This window comes from Cetorhinus maximus, chromosome 24, assembly GCF_964194155.1.
Source record: "Cetorhinus maximus chromosome 24, sCetMax3.hap1.1, whole genome shotgun sequence".
Classification (NCBI taxonomy): Eukaryota; Metazoa; Chordata; class Chondrichthyes; order Lamniformes; family Cetorhinidae; genus Cetorhinus; species Cetorhinus maximus.
Window position 1 is genome coordinate 51,616,967 of NC_135902.1, and position 18,538 is coordinate 51,635,504.

General features: G+C 42.1%; 1 protein-coding gene across 1 annotated transcript in view; it reads left to right on the forward strand.

Moving 5' to 3' along the window:
* Nucleotides 1-1,018: 1,018 nt before the first annotated feature.
* ern1 (endoplasmic reticulum to nucleus signaling 1) overlaps nucleotides 1,019-18,538 on the forward strand; it is an 88,206-nt gene continuing 70,686 nt past the window's right edge. Inside the window, exon 1 of the mRNA XM_078529043.1 lies at nucleotides 1,019-1,197. Within this exon, the coding sequence (XP_078385169.1) occupies nucleotides 1,123-1,197 (75 nt within the window). The 5' untranslated portion in view covers nucleotides 1,019-1,122. The remainder of the gene's footprint in view (nucleotides 1,198-18,538) is intronic.

Consider the following 18,538-nt stretch of genomic DNA (forward strand, 5'->3'; position numbering starts at 1 on the left):
AGATAAAAACAAAGATAAAAACAAAAAATGAGGACTCGAAACGTCGACTCTTTTCTTCTCCGCCGATGCTGCCAGACCTGCTGAGTTTTTCCAGGTAATTCTGTTTTTGTTTTGGAGCCACCAAACTCCAGCCCATTCCTCCTCTTTGAAATGATGGATTGTTCAGGTTGGGCACTATCATTAGCTGAAGTAAAGCTAAGCGAACTGCTTTAAGCTTCCACCTGACAAAGAAACATAGAAAATAGGAGCAAGAGTAGGTAATTCAGCCTTTCAAGCCTTCTCCGCCATTCAATATAATCGTGGCTGATCCTCGATCTCAACGCCTACTCCCGCTCTCTCCCCATACCTCTTGATGCCTTTAGAGTCTAGAAATCTATCTATTTCCTTCTTAGAAATTTCTTCTTATCTCAGTCCTAAACAGCCTAACCCATATCCTTAGACTGTGACCCCTTGATCTAGACACCCCCGGCCAGAGGAAACATCACCCCTGCGTCCAGCCTGTCCATTCCTGTCAGAATTTTATACATTTCAATGAGATCCCCTCTCATTCTTCTAAACTCCAGTGATTACAGGGCTAGTCCACCCATCCCAATCTCTCCTCATATGACAATTCTGCCATCCCAGGAATCAGTCTGGTGAACCTTCGCTGCACTCCCTCCATGGCAAGTATATCCTTTCACACAACGCTCCAGGTGTGGTCTCACCAAGGCCCTGTACAGCTGCAGTAAGGCATCCTGGCTCCTGTACTCAAGCCCCCTTTGCAATGAAGGCCAACAACACCATTTGCCTTGTTGCAAACTGCTGACAGCTGATTGGTTAAATGCCTGCGTTCTAATCGCTGGCAGAGAGCCGCTGGACACGGGTCCCTCTGATTGGCGAATGATATTTCCCGCCCCACGCCGTTGATTGGAAGGCTCATTCCCCGCCCCCCCCCCCAACAACGGTGGCTGGACCAGGCCCCGCCCCTTCCCGATGATTGACAGGCCAGAGGGGTGAGGGGGCTCCTGCTTCGGGCTCCTCCTCCCGCCGGCGGAACCGGCCGCTCGAGGTTCCCTTCCCCTGAGCGTCGAGTGAGCGAGCGAGCGAGCGAGCGGGTGTTCGCCGGGCGACACCAGCGTGGCCATGGCCGGGCCTTGGCTTCCCAGGGCCTCGTTGCTTGTCGTCGGTCTGTGGCTGTGGTCGTTGCTGGCGGGGAAGGTGAGGAGTGTGAGCCGGGGCTGAGGCGGCGACCACAAGGCCCCGGCTTCGGGGGAACGAGGGAGAGGGAGAGGGAAGGAGGATAGGCCCATGAGGTTGACAGGCCTCTGGAGATCAGCGGCCCTGGCCGGAGCCCCGGGCTCTGTTTGCGGTGAAACCGAGTGAAGAAGCTGCCCTGGGCCGCCCCCCGTGTGTGTGGGAAGCTGATCTCCAGGTAAATTGGGCAGCAACTTGTTCATCCGTTTTCATTCCAGCTGGAATGTAATGGAAGGTGAACTCTTTGCTTTAAATCAGATAACATTTCAAAATGATCAGAGTGGGAAGAATCTATGTGTGTAAAAAAAAAAGCCTGGTCGGGTTATTAGGCTTTAATTTGATTCTGTCTGGACTTAGGAGAAGTGCAACACTCTTTTATATGTCAGAGCTGAGATCTCTGTCACCCATTGAAGCTCATCATTCCTGCGTAATAAATCACACATTGAGGCATCTAATTGTGTTTTGTTTAAATTTGTGTTATGTGTAACACCATTTTTGCCAACCTCTGGTTGTTCCTGAGTAGGTGGTGGTGGTGGTGGTGGACCATCTTCATGGACAACTGTAGTCTTTCTTGGTGCTGGCACAATGACAGGTTTGGAATTCCAGATGGTGACCCATTGACAGTGTCTAAGACAGGATGGTGCGTGATTTGTCAGGAGAACTTGGAGGTTGTGATGTTCCCAAAACACTGTTGCTCTTGTCCTTCTCGATGGTCGTGGTTTTAGGGGAGTGAAGTGTGGGAAGTGCTGTTGAAGTAAACTTGGTGAGTTGCTTTGGTGCATCTTGTAGATCATGTGTACATATTGCAGCCACAGTGCTGGATGAACTATTGTTGTGCTATTGGAAACTCTTGAGTTTTTTACAGCTACAAATGATATAATCCTCTCCCCATATGTGCTCATGAATGCAATCAGTTAGGCCAGTGTGTCAGCCTGCTTATGACTTGATACATAAGTCTTGTGTTGCAAACTATGCTGATGTACTGCACTGTTCTCATCTAAAACAGAGGTAGGGTATTCTGAGTGAGATTAGGATAGGGGAGGAAATTTGCTGAGCCACACATGAAGGGTGATCAATTGGGTTGAGATATTGATGTTCATGTAACGACCTCGGCAAAAAAAAAGTTCAGCACCTTCAGGAGAGAAAGAAGAAAGCAGAGAAAGTTGGCAGAAAGAAGAGGCAATAAATTTTTTTAGAGTAATTTATGGTTTGGTCCTCCAAGCTGATTGCTAACATAATGTTCAGTGGGTGTTGTTACAGGGTGAGAAGGATTATTGTTTTGAGGAAGCAGACGAGTGATAACATAAGAAGTAGGAGCAGGAGTAGGTCATTTGGCACTTCGAGCTTGCTCTGCCATACAGTGAGATCATGGCTGATCTGATTGTGGCTTAACTCCAGTTTCCCGTCTGTCCCGTGTAGATCAAAAATCTGTCCAACTTAGCCTTGAATATATTCAATGACCCAGCCTCCACTGCTCTCTGGAAGAGAATTCCAAAGATTAATGACCCCCTGAGAGGAGAAAATTCTTTTCATCTCAATCTTAAATGGAAGCTCTCTTATTTTGAAATTGTGTCCTCTAGTTCTAGATTTCCCCCACAAGGGGAAAACATCCTCTCAGTATCTACCCTGCCAAGCCCACTCAGAATTTTATGTTTCAATAAAATCACCTTTCTCATTCTTCTTAACTCCAATGAATATAGGCCAATATTCCAGTTACCTTCCTAATTACTCGCTGTACCAACCTGCTAATTTTCTGAGAGTCATATGCAAGGACATCCAGATTCTTCCGTATAGCAGCATTTTGCAGTTTCCCTCCATTTGAATAATATTCTGCTTAAGTGCTCTGCAGTTTAACTGGTTCTCAGGGGAATGGTCTTTGGTAACCCAGCTCTCAGTTTTCCTCCCTCTTTGGAAGTGCTCGTCTGCTTTGTCCCACCTTCTGACTGAGTGATCACTAACACAGCACTTGCATTGGGTGATATGAGGGTTAGCTGTCCTTCTATTGCAGCTTGTTGAAGTGCCAGGGGGGGCGCATCATCTAGACGCTCATGGAGCCATTATTGCTTAATTTTTAATTTGTTCATTGCCTTGTGAAGATTGGAGCCCATCACTTAGAAATGGAAAGAATCTCCACTACATGATTATTCCTTGATGTGGTTTTAAGTGTTCAGTGCTGGTTAAGGAATGTTTGTAATTCTTCGTACTGAGGGGTAGTCCTGCGGTCTCCTAGCAATTCTGTTCTTTGTGGTTGAATCATATTTTAGTATCATGCCCAAATACTACAATTGAGCTAAACAGCTTCATTAAGTTTTTTTTAAGTTAAAACTCTTTAAGACTAAGACAGAAACTGCCTTTTTCTTTAAGTTGGTTCCTAATGTCAGACCTACACAGCAAGGTGGTGAGCTCTCAAAACTGATTGAAAATACGTTTACAGAAATAAAACTCATCTGCTGACAGTAGCTGTGTTGCATCAGATTCATACTTCAAAGGAAGTTTTCAGTACCACTTATTGGGCACACTCAGTTCTTCTAGAGACAGAAAAGGACACAGTACACTGATTATATGTAAGTGATAAAATTGATGTCAGAGAAACAGATACCTGACCATGCATGACATTCCCCAGTACTGAGCACTTCCCATTTTCCATTGTATAGAATTCCTTATCCAAGCATAGCAACCTAATACAAGACCTTGGACCAAGCATAGTGTTCCCTGAATTATGTTATTTTGTTATGTTTAGTAAAGTTAATCCATTGCCAACAGGCTGCAAACAACCTTGTTGTTGTTATTAAGTGCTTGGTGTAAAGGTGACATTTCTTAGCAAATTTGGACATTTGTATCAGGATTGAGTTTTGTACACATTTGTGAAACAGATTGTAAAGTGTAGTGTTTACACAGGCAAGGTTTCCAGGAAAGGTGAGGGAGGATTGCATCCCCAACAAAATTGCAACGTATATTTTGGGATTAATTTGTTTGTTTTTTAGTAGGGGTATATACATTCCCTTCAAATTTCTCCCTCTTCTTTCTCTAAGCCATGCACCCCCTTCTCTCCATCTCATATTTTGTCAATGTTGCTCTTAAAATTGCCTGTTAGTAACTATGCTACTTAATTCCCTGTGCCTTTGAGGAGCCAGCTGGTCTTCACTTTCCCCAAATGAGTTGAGATTGGAGACTAGTTTATCGTGGGATCAAACCTTCATCCTACCCCTTGGTTAAAGCAGCGTGAAGGTTTCAGTGTGCTACTTGTGCTGCCCAACCCATTTTCCATTGCTCAGAGCAGCCTGTGTTATCTTGCTACCGTGCACTTGTTAAAGCAGTACATTATAGTACAGCAGGGACTTTCACACACTAGGTCAGCTCAAGGCCAAATGTATTTTTTTTCCTTGAATGACATGTACTTGTGAACGCAGACACAACTTTTTCTTCAATTTCCCCCCCTTTATCCTGATGGTATGAACCTCATGCTTGTGGATGGAGTCAACCTGTTCTTGGAAACCTCATCAAACTGGCCATTCACTTTATGAAGGTGAACTACTGCAGATGCTGTAAATCTGAATTAAAAACAGAAAATGCTGTAAATACCCAGCTGGTCTGGCCACATCTGTGGGGAGGGAAACAGATATAACATTCAGGTCAATGGCCTATTGTCAGAACACTCGTTGTAAGACTTGAAACAATATGTCAGCTGTCAGACCTGTGTGGAACATCACGATTAAGTCTGATCTCGCTCTCATTTGGTCTTCGAACGGTTGCTGATTTTAAAAAAAAACTGGACTTCAAAATGTTGTGGGATGCTGAGACTAATTATACAGCCACCCTAGCTGACACAACTGATTCTTACAGATCACGACAGTAATCTGTGTAGTTAAGTACCACACCTGGTAACACATCTATTTAGTTAATATCTCCTCTTAACGCAGTACTGCTTAATGCGGTTCCTATGTTAAGATTGCCTAAAGCTGCACATAGATTGCCTTCTACTGTTATCACACAAAAATAGTAATCTGGATTTAATTTGGAAAAGGACTTGGAAAATTACTTAATTATTAGGTTTTCCAAACTAATGCTAAAACCTTTGACAAGAAAATTATATTTATGTTTATATAATGCCTTATTACATTTCTCAGAAATGTTTTGGTGCTTTGTATACATTTAATTACTGTTACTAAATAGACAAGTCACACTGCAAGATTCCACAAATTAGAAGAGATTACTGATCGCCTCATTGGCATTTGGTTGAATGTAGATCATTGGCGTGACATCTGAAGAGCTTTTTGACTAGTATTGTGAGATCTTTACATTCCTCTTGAGACAGCCTGATGGGTCTCATTTGGGTTACTCTGAATTGTAGCAGCTCTCCAATATTGTAGAAAATTATCAGCCCTTTGCCGTCCTGTCATATGTGAAATGGTAGTGAGCTGATATTGAAGTAATTTGAAATAAACACTAAGGATGTGGCTTGCATTTGAATGGGTTATGCATTTATCCTCTTTCACAGCCTGAGGTGGTGCAGGTGGCCTTTAAGTGGGGGAATGTCAGTTCACTTCTAGCTGTTTCATTCTGGCTTCAGATAAATCTCAATGATTGTATGTAGCAGGTGACAGTGGTGTGATCAGACACTTCACATGCATAAATGGACTGCGCATGTTAGTGTGTCCTCATGCTTTCAAACAAACCATCAAAAGGTTTATCCTGCTGAGTGCCTTGCATTGTAAGTTTTTGGAATCTAGAATCGAGATTAGTTATTAATGTTTTTGTTTATTGCTTTTTGCCTCCTCCCTGGGAATTGAGCAGAAGCAGCCAAACTTGCTGATCTTGGTTAAGCTTGTTGAAGGTTGCCATTTGCATTGTGAATTTCATCTGGTGGGATATATGATTCTTTGGAATCAATGATGATCCTTTGATTGCCTGTAGGTTTTGCATTTTCCCAAGCATCTTGAATAGGGCTAGAAAATAGATCAAATAGGCGGATGAAGGAGAAGGAGGTTGAAGGGATCTTGGAACAGGATGAGTAATGTTGTCAGCCATGGCTCAATTGGTAACACTCTTGACTCTAAATCAAAAGGCTATAGGTTCAAGTTCCACTCCAGAGACTTGACCATAAAATCTAGGCTAATATTCCAGTGCAGGACGGAAGCAATGCTACATTGTTGGAGGTGCCATCTTTCAGATCAGACAATGTAAATGGATGTAAAAATTCCCAAAGCACACTTATAAAGAAGAGCAGGGGGGTGCTCCCTGCTGCCCTGGCCAATATTTTCCTAAATATTGACAGTGATTATATTAAAAAAGTACTTAATTGGATCTAATTGTCCGTTAATAGAAGAGCTCTTCCAATGTAAGACAGATTAACATGCGTTCATTTGAGAAGAGCAAGCTATTTATCATGTAAGAAAAGAAATGTCTGAAGTAATTTCCAAGTTTTTAACCTTCCTTTGTGACCCTTCTCTATTCACAATGTACAAGTGGGTGGGTAACTTGCATTCAGGCATCTGCCAATACCGGCCTGTGTATTGCCCCCAGGTGTGTCTGAGGTAAATGGGATGAGTTGTGCCATTTCTCCTCTTGCTCACCTAGCTTCCCCAGAGGACTGCGGTTGGGAATTTGCTAAATAAAGATTGTGGTCACAAGCAAATTTATCTAATCGTTTATTTTTGCTGTTTTTGAGAGTTTGCTGTGAGCACGTCAGTTGCTGCTTTTGCCTGTGTCAACAACAGTGTCTGCATTTCAGAAGTACAGTACTTCATTGGCTAGGAAGTGTTTTGGGACTTTCAGAGGATGCGAAATATGACATATAATTGCACGTTATAGTTTTTTTCAGTGCCATTTATCAGAAGTCCAACACATTGTCACCCTGAAGCAAGATTTTGTTTACATATTTCATTGTTTCTTGCATTTTGTATTTTTCATGACTGGGCTATTTGTCACTTAGTCTGAAAGCTCCTTGTATAAAAATATAGTTTAGTCATGCAATGAGATGGGATGGGGAAATCACATTGCTTTTTCAGTAGTGCAAGTTTAATTAAAAGTGGTGCCTTATTATTTGTATCTCGAGGAAGGGATTAGATGAAGCTCTGAACTTGGTGTTTAATTAAATGGCTATTAATTAAGAAACAGGTTGAATTGCATCATTATTGCGGCACTTTTGTGAGATCTGCAGGCTATTGTTTAAAATAGGAATGTTTGTCCCGCCTAGCTTGAATTTGGAATAGTTGTTGGCCTTTGACTGAAGTTTAGAAAATGGGCCGGTTCCACTTGTTCCAGTTAGTTAAAGTTAAAAACCTTTCAAAATCTTAGGACATCTGTGTTTTACAGCCAATGAGGTACTTTTTAACACAAAAGCAAGATACCATAGATGCTGGGAATCTGAAAAAAACAGAAAATGCTGGAAATACTCAAGGTAAACTTTAAAGATTACTCACTGTTGTATTGTAGGTGTGAGGGACTAAGACCTTACACTGTATATTTTTATAAAATATCTATAGATGATATCATTGCTATTTCTAACATTTTAAAACTGAACAAAGACATTTTAAAACGGCTGAACCTATGTCTGTGGCCCCTGAACAAAAGAAGCTACCTAGTAGTTTTGGGAAAACTCGCACCTCATTATCTCGGAGGAGCCACTAGCGACCACCTGTAGACTGCACAGCCATTCAAAGGCCATCTGCATTTAGTAACCCAGGCTGGCTAATAGAAGATGGACCATCTGTCAAGAAAAAGGCCCTGCAACCTTTCTTTCAATTCCTAATGGCTGAGACATTTAACAGTCTTTGGAATCCAGACAATGGATACACATCCTTGGTCAAAGATGATGGAGAGGTGGGATTCATGTAACATAAGCCTCTGGCTTGTGGAACAAGTAATAGTGCCTTGCTGAACTGCATAGATCAGTCTGCTGCTTACCATTTAACCAGCAGCCTCAGAGAAAGAGCTCTTCCCAGGTGAAATACCTGGCAAATAAACTAACCCTTTGAGTTCATCCTCAAGTTTGCCCTGGGGTTATTAAAAGAAAATTGTATCACACAAAAACCAAGGGGTTGTGAAATATGCCACTGCTTATAAAGAGGGAAACAAATCAAAACGCCTCTCCATTTATGGACATGTAGTGAGAGGAAAAATTAGTGCTTAAATTAACTCCCCTTCCTGTTTGTAACATAGGAAATGCAGCAGCAAATTTGTTCACTGCAAGGTCGAAGGATTAGCTGCTGAATGAACAATATTAGCAGTCTGTTCAAACTTGGAGAACCTGACCTCCAAGTATATATATATATATATATATATATATATATATATATGGAGACCAAGTTAAGGCAGGTAAATATTTGTAAAGGCTGTCAGATGAAGGTGAATTTTATTTTGCTTCTACTGCAGCTTGTGCAGTACATTTAACTTTGAAAGGAAAGGGAGGAGGGTGAATTTGGATAACAAAGTTGTTTGAGAAGAATAAGGGGGGGTGGTTTAGCTATGGTGAGGTCAAAGAGGAGGTCTTTGAAGGTCAAGATAAGCAGGATGAATAGTTTAGGCAGGGAATTCCAGAAGCCAAGGCAGTTTTGGTTGATAGGTGTACCACTGGTGTTGAAGCAGGGAGAGGAAAATGGTGCATAGTAGTGCAGGCTCAGAAGGGAAGGTACTGTACACTTTGGACAATACTGTGAAAATATATTAAGTGCATACTCTGGAAGGAATATATATTTAAAGATTGAAGCAACTTCTTTAGTCTTCATCCGAGGCGTTTTATGGCACACTGGGACCCCAAAATGTGGTGTGCATATTAACCACTGACTTTATCATTTGAGGCTGCTGTTGCGTCAGCCCCCACCTCCTCACCTCCTGTGTAGATCCATAGTCTCTTTTGGATGGATGGGGAATTGAAACACCTCAGAAATGATTGCACATGTCCTTTAAACCATCAATTGTTGTTGTGCTACTATGCTTAAAAAGAAAATTCTTGAATACAAATTAAAATTCTATACTGCTCTTTTGAAAATGTACAATATCCATAAGGTTGTGCAACAGAAACAATAGGCTGAATTTTATGGGACCTGCAGGAGTGGGATAGGAAGCAGGGTGGTGGGGGTGCAAAAATTGGGAGGGAAGGCTGGGTGGAATGCCCATCCCTTGTTGCTGCTGTGGCATTCTGGCAGTTGCAGGGAAGGTAGAGGATGGCCAGAGGCCAATTGGCCTCTTCCCACTGCAGCTGGCATTTTACCAGTGGCGGAGGGGCCCTCCACTGCATGGGGAGACCACTTGGTGAACACTGGCGGCTTCCCTGTGGGCTGGGGTGATGGGGGTGGGCTACTAATCAGACACTCTGGCCCACAGAGGGGCTCCACAAAGGAAATGGCTAGCCCTGCAGCAACCCCCACCCCAGCTCTCAATCACCTTTGGCCTACCACCATTTCTGCATCTCTTGGCCTGGTGCAGTTACAGTATTAGCGCCACAGCCTATGCCCTGACGGCAGCTCATTGGCTTCAAAGTGGGCGAAAAAATCAGGCTGGATTCCCCCCAGATGGCTGAGGAGGGGTTGCCCCCGGCTTTATGGCCTCTCGTTGAGACCACTTTTGCTGCCTGGACAAAACCCAGTCCAGTGTGTGTAGTTTGAAACATGACTGGTTCATCAAGTGCTGAAAGATTTAAATATTTCAGTCTCACAAAGGAGCTATAAATACAGCAGCAAATGTATTAATGGATCTTTCACATCCTTTGTAGTCTTGTTTATTTTTCCACTTCTAATGCAGCTTAATTGAGCCTCTGGATGTGTAGAATTAAATGCAGGCTGCTCTAGTTTTATTGTTGAAATATTAACCATGTTGATGAATCAGACGAAATCAGAAGTAAACTTTGTGTCTTTAGTCACTTCTTTCCCATCTTTTTGACCATGTATCATTCTGCAATTAAGTGTGTACGCTAGCACCTTGTATTGCTCAATAATGGGCTATAGGAAATATATGGGAGGGGTGTAGGCTCACGTGCAGTTTTTCTACAGTCTCTCTCTTCCACTTGTAAAACATTTTGCCTTTCAAATGATTTGGCTAGTTTGTAAAATATGATAGCAGAACCAACCTTAGCCAGTGCTGCCCTGAGGTACACCGCATTAGAAAATAGGAACAGGAGTAGACCATTCGACCCCTTGAGCCTGCTCCGCCATTCAATAAGATCATGGCTGATCTTCTTGTGTTTTGATTTCCGCATTCCCATCTAACCCTGATGACCTTCGATTCCCTTGCCTAACAAGAATCTATCTACCTCTATCTTAAAAATATTCAATGACCCTGCCTCTACCATCTTCTGAGGCAGAGTTCCAAAGTCGCACAACCCTCTGAGAGAAAAAATTTCTCCTCGTCTCTGTCCTAAAAGGGTGACCCCTATTTTTAAAACAGTGCCCCCTAGTTCTGGACTCACCACAAGAGGAAACATCCTCTTGACGTCCACCTTGTCAAGGCCATTCAGGATCTTGTATACTTCAATCAAATCACCCCTCACTCTTCTAAACTCCAGTGAACAAGCCCAGTCTGTCCAACCTTTCTTCATAAGACAACACACTCGTTCCAGGTATCAATCTAGTAAACCTCCTTTGAACTGACTCCAATGCATTTACGTCCTTCCTTAAATAAGGAGACCACAACTGCACACACTATTTGAGGTGCGGTCTCGCCAATGCCCTGTTGATCAACATGCCATTCCATTTAAAATGAACATTTCTTTAAAAAAAATGCAATTAAACATTTAGAGCTGTCAATGTTCTGTCTGTTATCCTATTTATCCCCAATAATTTTCAAGTAATACAGAGCAAACTTTATGGGTAAAGGAAGCATTTGCTGATTATTGTGAGTATATACTGAGAGGTAGCATTGTTTGGAAACTAAAGTGTGATTGCAGCATAAATGCATATTTAAATATTGTGCATTTTGCTGACATATGTCTGAAGGGTAGGATGTTAAACTGAGGTCCTGCAATGCATGTTCAGATGCGTGTATAAGATCATGTTGTACTTTTTCAAAGATTAGGGTACTATTCCAATTCTGGCCAACATTTATCCCTTAACTAACTCACTGAAACAATTCACTGGCCATATATTTAATTACTTTCTGTGGTTCCTTGTTGTACACACATTGAATGTCAAATTTGCCTGCATAAATAGTTACAATTCTGAAGGCAAATTTTTTTACCTGGTCAGGAACTTGAGCAGCTAGAGACAGATTAGTGAAAATAGGCATTTCTATATACACAGGGTGGTAGAAATTTGGACAACCCTTCTGCAAATGGCAGTTGATGCTAGCTCAATTATTAATTTTAAATCTGAGATTTATCCTCACCAATGGTATTAAGGGATGTGGCAGTATATGGAATTGGGTCGCATATCGGCCAAGATCTCATTGAATGGGTAACGGGCTTGAGTGGTTGAGAGGCATATTCTGTCCCTTATGCTCATATTCAGCAAAAGTAATTAATTGATTGTGATGTATTTTGGGATATGAAAGATGTTATATCAAACAAGTTTTCCTTTTCATTTTTAAATTAAGACATGTTTTTGATTGCTTTGTTTCACCTTGCTGCTAACTGCATCAAAAGGTCAGAAAAGCATTGGCTAAAGGAATCTGTCCAGTGCTGTTTGGTGTGGAGACAGAATTATCTGTGTCACCTGAAAAATACTACTGATACGATCTGAGTTTGGAACAAACTGTTTAATATGGTTTTGGTGTTAGGCATTTGTAACTGGCCCTTGTTTCAATTGTTTCATCTTATGTTTTTCTTTTTAAAGAAAGTGACTTGGACAAAAATAGTGTATATTCTATAACCCAGATTAGAAAACTGGCTGGTTTACAAGGATGTATTTCACAGAACCACAGTGCAGAAGGGGCCCTTCGGCCCTTCGAGTCTGCACCAACACATGAGAAACACCTGACCAACCTACCTGATCCCATTTACCAGCACTTGCCTTGAATTTTATGATGTGCAAAGTGCTCATCCAGGTACTTTTTAAAGGATGTGAGGCAACCCGCCTCCACCACCCTCCCAGGCATGAACTCTCTCCTCCATCCCCACCCCCTTTCCTCTTTTCCCCCCCCCTTTTTTTTCCAATAATTTATATAGATTTTTCTTTTCCCACCTATTTCCATTATTTTTAAATGTATTTCCATCCATTGTTTTATCTCTACCTTTTAGCCTTTTTTGATTCCTTCACCCCACCCCACCCCCACTCGGGCTATCTGTACCTTGCTTGTCCTGCTTTCTACCCTTAATTAGCACATTCCTTAGATAATATCACCACCTTCAATACCTCTTTGTCCTTTTGTCTGTGACATCTTTTGGTTATCTCCACCTATCACCGGCCCTTTATCCAGCTCTACTTGTCCCACCCCCCACCATTAAACCAGCTTATATTTCACCTCTCTTCTATTTTTACTTAGTTCTGTTGAAGGGTCATTCGGACTCGAAACGTTAACTGTGTTCCTCTCCGTAGATGCTGCAGACCTGCTGAGTTTTTCCAGGTATCTTTGTTTTTGTTTCCAACATGACCTCCCTACTTTTGTAATCTATGCCTTTATTGATAAAGGCAAGTGTCCCATATGCCTTTTTCACCACCCCACTAACATGCCCCTCTGCCTTCAGAGATCTATGGACACACACGCCAAGGTCCCTTTGTTCCTCAGAACAAATTGAAATTCAATTGAAGAAATTTTCTTAATGTTGTGAAATGACAGTGCAGGGCTGTAGTAGGTTCTCAAAGTTAAATTATAGACCCACCCTTTATAATGGTAAATGGGGATCAAATAAATTTTACCACTTGAAATAACTACTGTTGATGGTCCGATAGCTATGTATTCAAATGCCACAGCTGGACTGTGACAACTGAAGCAGTGTAGAAGAAAGACTTAAGTGACTGGGGAGCTAGTATAAGGCATTGTGTGACTAAACCATGATTTTTTTTCCCTCAGTCTAATAGCAAATCATTGGTAAGTAAATGAGTTATATTGAGAGTCAACATGGATAAAGGTGAATAGATTGGAGCTGCTTTGTTTATGTGGCTGTTACATTAGAACATATAAAACCCTTCAAAATTTTAGAAAAGTGGTAATGAAATAGGCTGTGTTCATGGAAGAGGGAGGCCTGGGTTGGACGTTATAAGTGTTTTGGATTGCAGTCTAGTGACAAACCAGTTTGGGACCTGTCTCTCTGATGTTGGCAAGTCGCCCGATTTTGAGTTTGTTCTTCATGAACATTCATTCATCATTCAGACTGTGTATATGGTTGATCCAATGCTGTAAATGAGCTGCTTATGTCACTATCTTAGTGAAAGCAGCATAGTTTAAAGATTATAATTTTCTGCCCCTTTGTGGAACCACTTTGAATACACAAAGATTGAATGAAATGAAGGTAGTTTTTTTAATGCATTTACAGGTTATTTGAAAGTAGAAGACAGTAGTGTTAATATGACATATGACAAGAATTGTGATACAAAGTCATGCACAGAGAAATATGTAGGATACTATGGTACAGAAAAGTCACTTCTGCAATGGAATCCTTTGTCATGCATCACCCCACCTACAGTACTGCAGCACAATACATAGCATGTGGAACCACTTTGAGTACACAACTTTTGAATCATCAGCTGGCGTACTGTGACTGTTGCTTTTCTGATTAATATTTTCATAAATTGAGTTTTCATCTAAAAACCTAGTGTTTGATAGCAACTACAATGGCCTAATTAGTATAAATAAAGAGAAAATCATTACAGTGTTGCTTTTTGTAAATTATTGTAAAGTCCTATTATCCTGCAGTGGGGCTGACTGCTCTGTGTTATGCATTTATATCACTGTTCACCCTTTAACTAAAGTTAAGAGAAACATTTAAAAGTTACTGTTTGTCAAAGCAAGCAGTAGCATGCTATGTACTGTGCATGCAGTACTGTAGGTGGGGTGATGCATGACAAAGGATTCCATTGCAGAAGTAACTTTTCTGTACCATAGTATCCTACATATTTCTCTGTGCATGACTTTGTATCACAATTCTTGTCATATGTCATATTAACACTACTGTCTTCTACTTTCAAATAACCTGTAAATGCATTAAAAAAAATGACCTTCATTTCATCCACATGAGTTGAAAAGAAAAACAACAAATGCTGTTAAGGAAGATTGGATGAGATCCTTCATTGAAGCTCTCAGATAATGACTGGACTCTTGTGGAGTTGCTGAACTGTTGGTCTTGACACAAGTGGCAGCGGAAAAGAACAGGGAAATGGGATAGAATAGAAAGCATCCACATTGAGTCAGCAATGGTTTAGGTACAAAGATTCGATACGGAGCTGCCATAGGCACGACGTAGCTTCATATGCCAGTGCTGGTTCCGCATTGGAAAGCTTCAACATGTAGCTCGTGCTGGAAGAGCATTATGCCACCGAATTTCCTCCTCCTGTACCGATGTTCCTATAATGCTACGGAAAGGCTACTAATGTCAGATAAATACCTGGGAACTGCGGAAAACTCTCCACTGTTTGGAGTCATACTTGATACAAAGTACGATGGTTGTGGTTGTTGGAGGGCAATTCTTAGGAGTTCTGCAGGGCCCAACCATCTTCATCTTCAAAAACCTCCCCACCATGATAAGGTCAAAAGTGGGAATGGTTGGAGATGGTTGTAGCCTTGAGTTTCATTTGCAATTTCTCAGATAATAAAGCAGTCCATGCCTGCATGCAGCAAGAACTGGACAACGTTCAGGCTTAGGCTGAAACATGGTAAGTAACATTTTCTCCCTGCAAGTGCCAGTGACCATCCCCATTAGAGAGAATCTTATCACCTCTCCTCATTCAACAGCGTTACCATCGCTGAACCTCCCACTCAACATCCTGGGGGTTACCATTAACCAGAAACTTAATTGAACCAGGTGTATAAATACTGCAGCTACAAGAGAGGGTCAGAGGTTTAGTATTCTATGATGAGTAACTCGCCTTCTGATTCCTCAAAGCCTTTTTGCCATCTACAAGGCACAAGTTAGGAGCGTGATGAAATACTGCCCACTTGCCTGGGTGAGTACAGCTGCAACAGCACTTGAAAAGCTCGACACCACCTAGGGCAAAGCAGCCCACTTGGCACTCCATCCACACATTAAATATTCACTGCCTCCGCCATTGGCATACTGGCTGCTGTGTGTGCTCCACAAGATGCACTGCAGCAACTTGTCAAGGCTTCTTTGACAGGACCTACCAATCGTGTGATTTTTATCACCTGGAAGGACAAGGGCAGCAGATGTATGGGAACACCACCACCTGCAAGTTCCCCTCCAAGTTACACACCATCCTGACTTGAAAATATATCGCTGTTCCTTTATCATCACTGTTTCAAAATCCTAGAACTTCCTACCTACTGACCCTCTGGGAATTCCTTCACCACGTGGACTGCAGCGGTTCAAGAAGTTGGCTCACCACTATCTTCTCTTTTCAATGGCTCAGTTGGTAGCATTCTCGCCTCTGAGTCACAAGTTTTTGGGTTCAAATCCCACTGCAGGGCCTGAGCACAAAAATCAAGGCTGATACTCCAGTGCAGCACTGGGTGAGTGTTGCAGGTGTGTGTATTTTTGGCTGAGTTGTTAAACCAAGGTCCCATCTACCTGCTCAAGCGTTTGTTAAAAGATCCCATGGCATTAATTTGAAGAAGAACAGGGGAGTTATCCATGGTGCCTTGGCCGATATTTATCTGTCAATCAACATCACACAAAGACTAATAATCTGGTTAATGTCACATTCTTTGAGAATTTGTTGTGCATAAATTGTTTGCTTCGTTTCCTATGTTAGAACAGTGACTACGCTTCATAAGCACTTCACTGGCTGTGAAGTGCTTTGAGACATCCAGTGGTCATGAAAAATACTATATAAATGAATATTTCAGGGGCAATTAGGGATGGGCAATAAGCGCTGGCCTTTCCAGTGATACCCACATCCTGGAATGAATAAAGAGGTTTTTTTTTGCTTTTGGTGAAAAAACCTAATTTGTTTTTAATTGATGACAATGTCAAATTTCTGGATCCCATCAATAAGTCGTAACTTCAACAAAGTGATCTTTTTTTTGAATAGAAGCAATTCAAGCCATGAAATGGCAGAACGCAGACGAATGTGGGGATGTGGGAAACCTGTATCAAATCTTCAGATGCTTCTACTTACCAGATATAGAGGCAGATCAGTGATAACATAGTGACTAGAAACTAGGGTTCGGTCTAGAGAGTACCAGGAAAAATAGCTGCAACCAGATTCATGATTGCTTTGAGTCATAGAGTCTACAGCACAGAAAAAGGCCCTTCGGCTCTTCGAGTCTGCACCGGTTAAACAAGTACCTAACTATTCTAATCCCATTTCCCAGCACTGGGCCCATAGCCTTGTATGCCATGGCATCGCAAGTGCACATCCAAATTCTTCTTAAATGTTATGAAGGTTTCTGCCTCAACCACCCTTTCAGGCAGTTCCAGATTCCCACCACCCTCTGGGTGAAAAAATTCTTCCTCTCATCCCCTCTAAACTTCTTGCCCCTGACCTTAAATCTATGTCCCCATGGTTATTGATCCCTCCACCAAGGGGAAAAGTTCCTTCCTGTCTACCCTATCTATGCCCCCCATAATTTTATACACCTCAATCATGTCCCCCTCAATTTCTTCTGCTCCAGGGAAAATAACCCCAGTCTTTCCAATCTCTCCTCATAACTAGAACCTTCCAGCCCAGGCAACATCCTGGTAAATCTCCTCTGCATACTCTCTAATGCAATCACATCCTCCCTATAATGCGGATTCCAGAACTGCACGCAATACTCTAGCTGTGGCCTAACCAGCGTTTTATACAGTTCCAGTATAACCTCCCTGCTCTTATATTCTATGCCTCGGCTAATAAAGATGAGTATCCCATATGCCTTCTTAACCACCTTATCTACCTGTCCCGCTACCTTAAGGGACCGGTGGACATGCACGTCAAGGTCCCTCTGATCTTCGGTACTTCCCAGGATCCTGCCATTCATCGTGTATTCCCATGCCTTGGTTATCCTGCCCAATTGCATCACCTCACACTTATCCGGATTAAATTCCATTTGCCACTGATCAGCCCATCTGACCAGCCCGTCTATATCCTCCTGTAATCTAAGGCCATCCTCCTCACTATTTATCACCCCACCAATTTTTGTGTCATTTGCAAACTTACTGATCAACCCTCCTACATTCAAGTCTAAATCGTTTATATATACCACAAACAGCAAGGGACCCAACACCGATCCCTGTGGAACCCCACTGGACACAGGCATCCAGTCACAAAAACATCCCTCGACAATCATCCTCTGTTTCCTGCCACTCAGCCAATTCTGGATCCAATTTGCCATGGGCTCTTACCTTCATTATCAGTCTCCCATGCAGAACCTTATCAAAAGCCTTGCTGAAGTCCAAGTAGATTACATCAAATGCATTGCCCTCATCTACACACCTGGTCACCTCTTTGAAAAATTCAATCAAATTAGTCAGACATGACCTCCCCTTAACAAAATCATGCTGACTGTCCTTGATTAATCCCTGCCCCTCTGAGAGTAGATTAATTCTGTCCCTCAGAATTGCTTCCAATAGTTTCCCCACCACTGAGGTTAGACTGACTGGCCTGTAGTTCCCTGGTTTATCCTTTCCTCCCTTCTTGAATAACTGTACCACATTGGCTGTCCTCCAGTCCTCTGGCACCTCTCCTATGGCCAGAGAGGTATTGAAAATTATTGCCAGCGCCCCTGCTATCTCCTCCCCCTTGCAATTGAGAAAGGCAAGAGGGGGCAAGTTGATTTATCTGGTGAAATTAATTTCTGTTATGAGCAGGAGTTTTATTGTAAGGTAGTATCTCCTAGGTAAGTGAGAGCCTCTTCCACTAAAAATGTGTAAGTCAGTGGAAGATGTGCCCCTCTTTCCCATCATTATCACATCCAAACATCCTCATTGTCTCACAAGACAGAGGCTGCCAATGGTTTGTGCCTTGGTGGTCAACTCTGTTAAACATCGTCTGGTGTGCTTCAGGAGCCCCTCCTCTGGCATGGCATCACATCCAAATGTAGTGATGATTTTACTGCAATGCAGGCATGCTATTGGAGGAATCTTTATGCAAATCGCTTGTTGCATTTGCCTACAAAACACAACTGACTGCATTTGAAATGAAATGAATTGGCTGTAAAGCACTTTATCGCATTCTATGGAACTGAAAGGAGCTATGTAAAACTGAAATTTGTTTTTTGTCAAATTATACCAATTTTATTCTATAATGGCAATACAATCTGGGCTTTATAAATAGAAGCA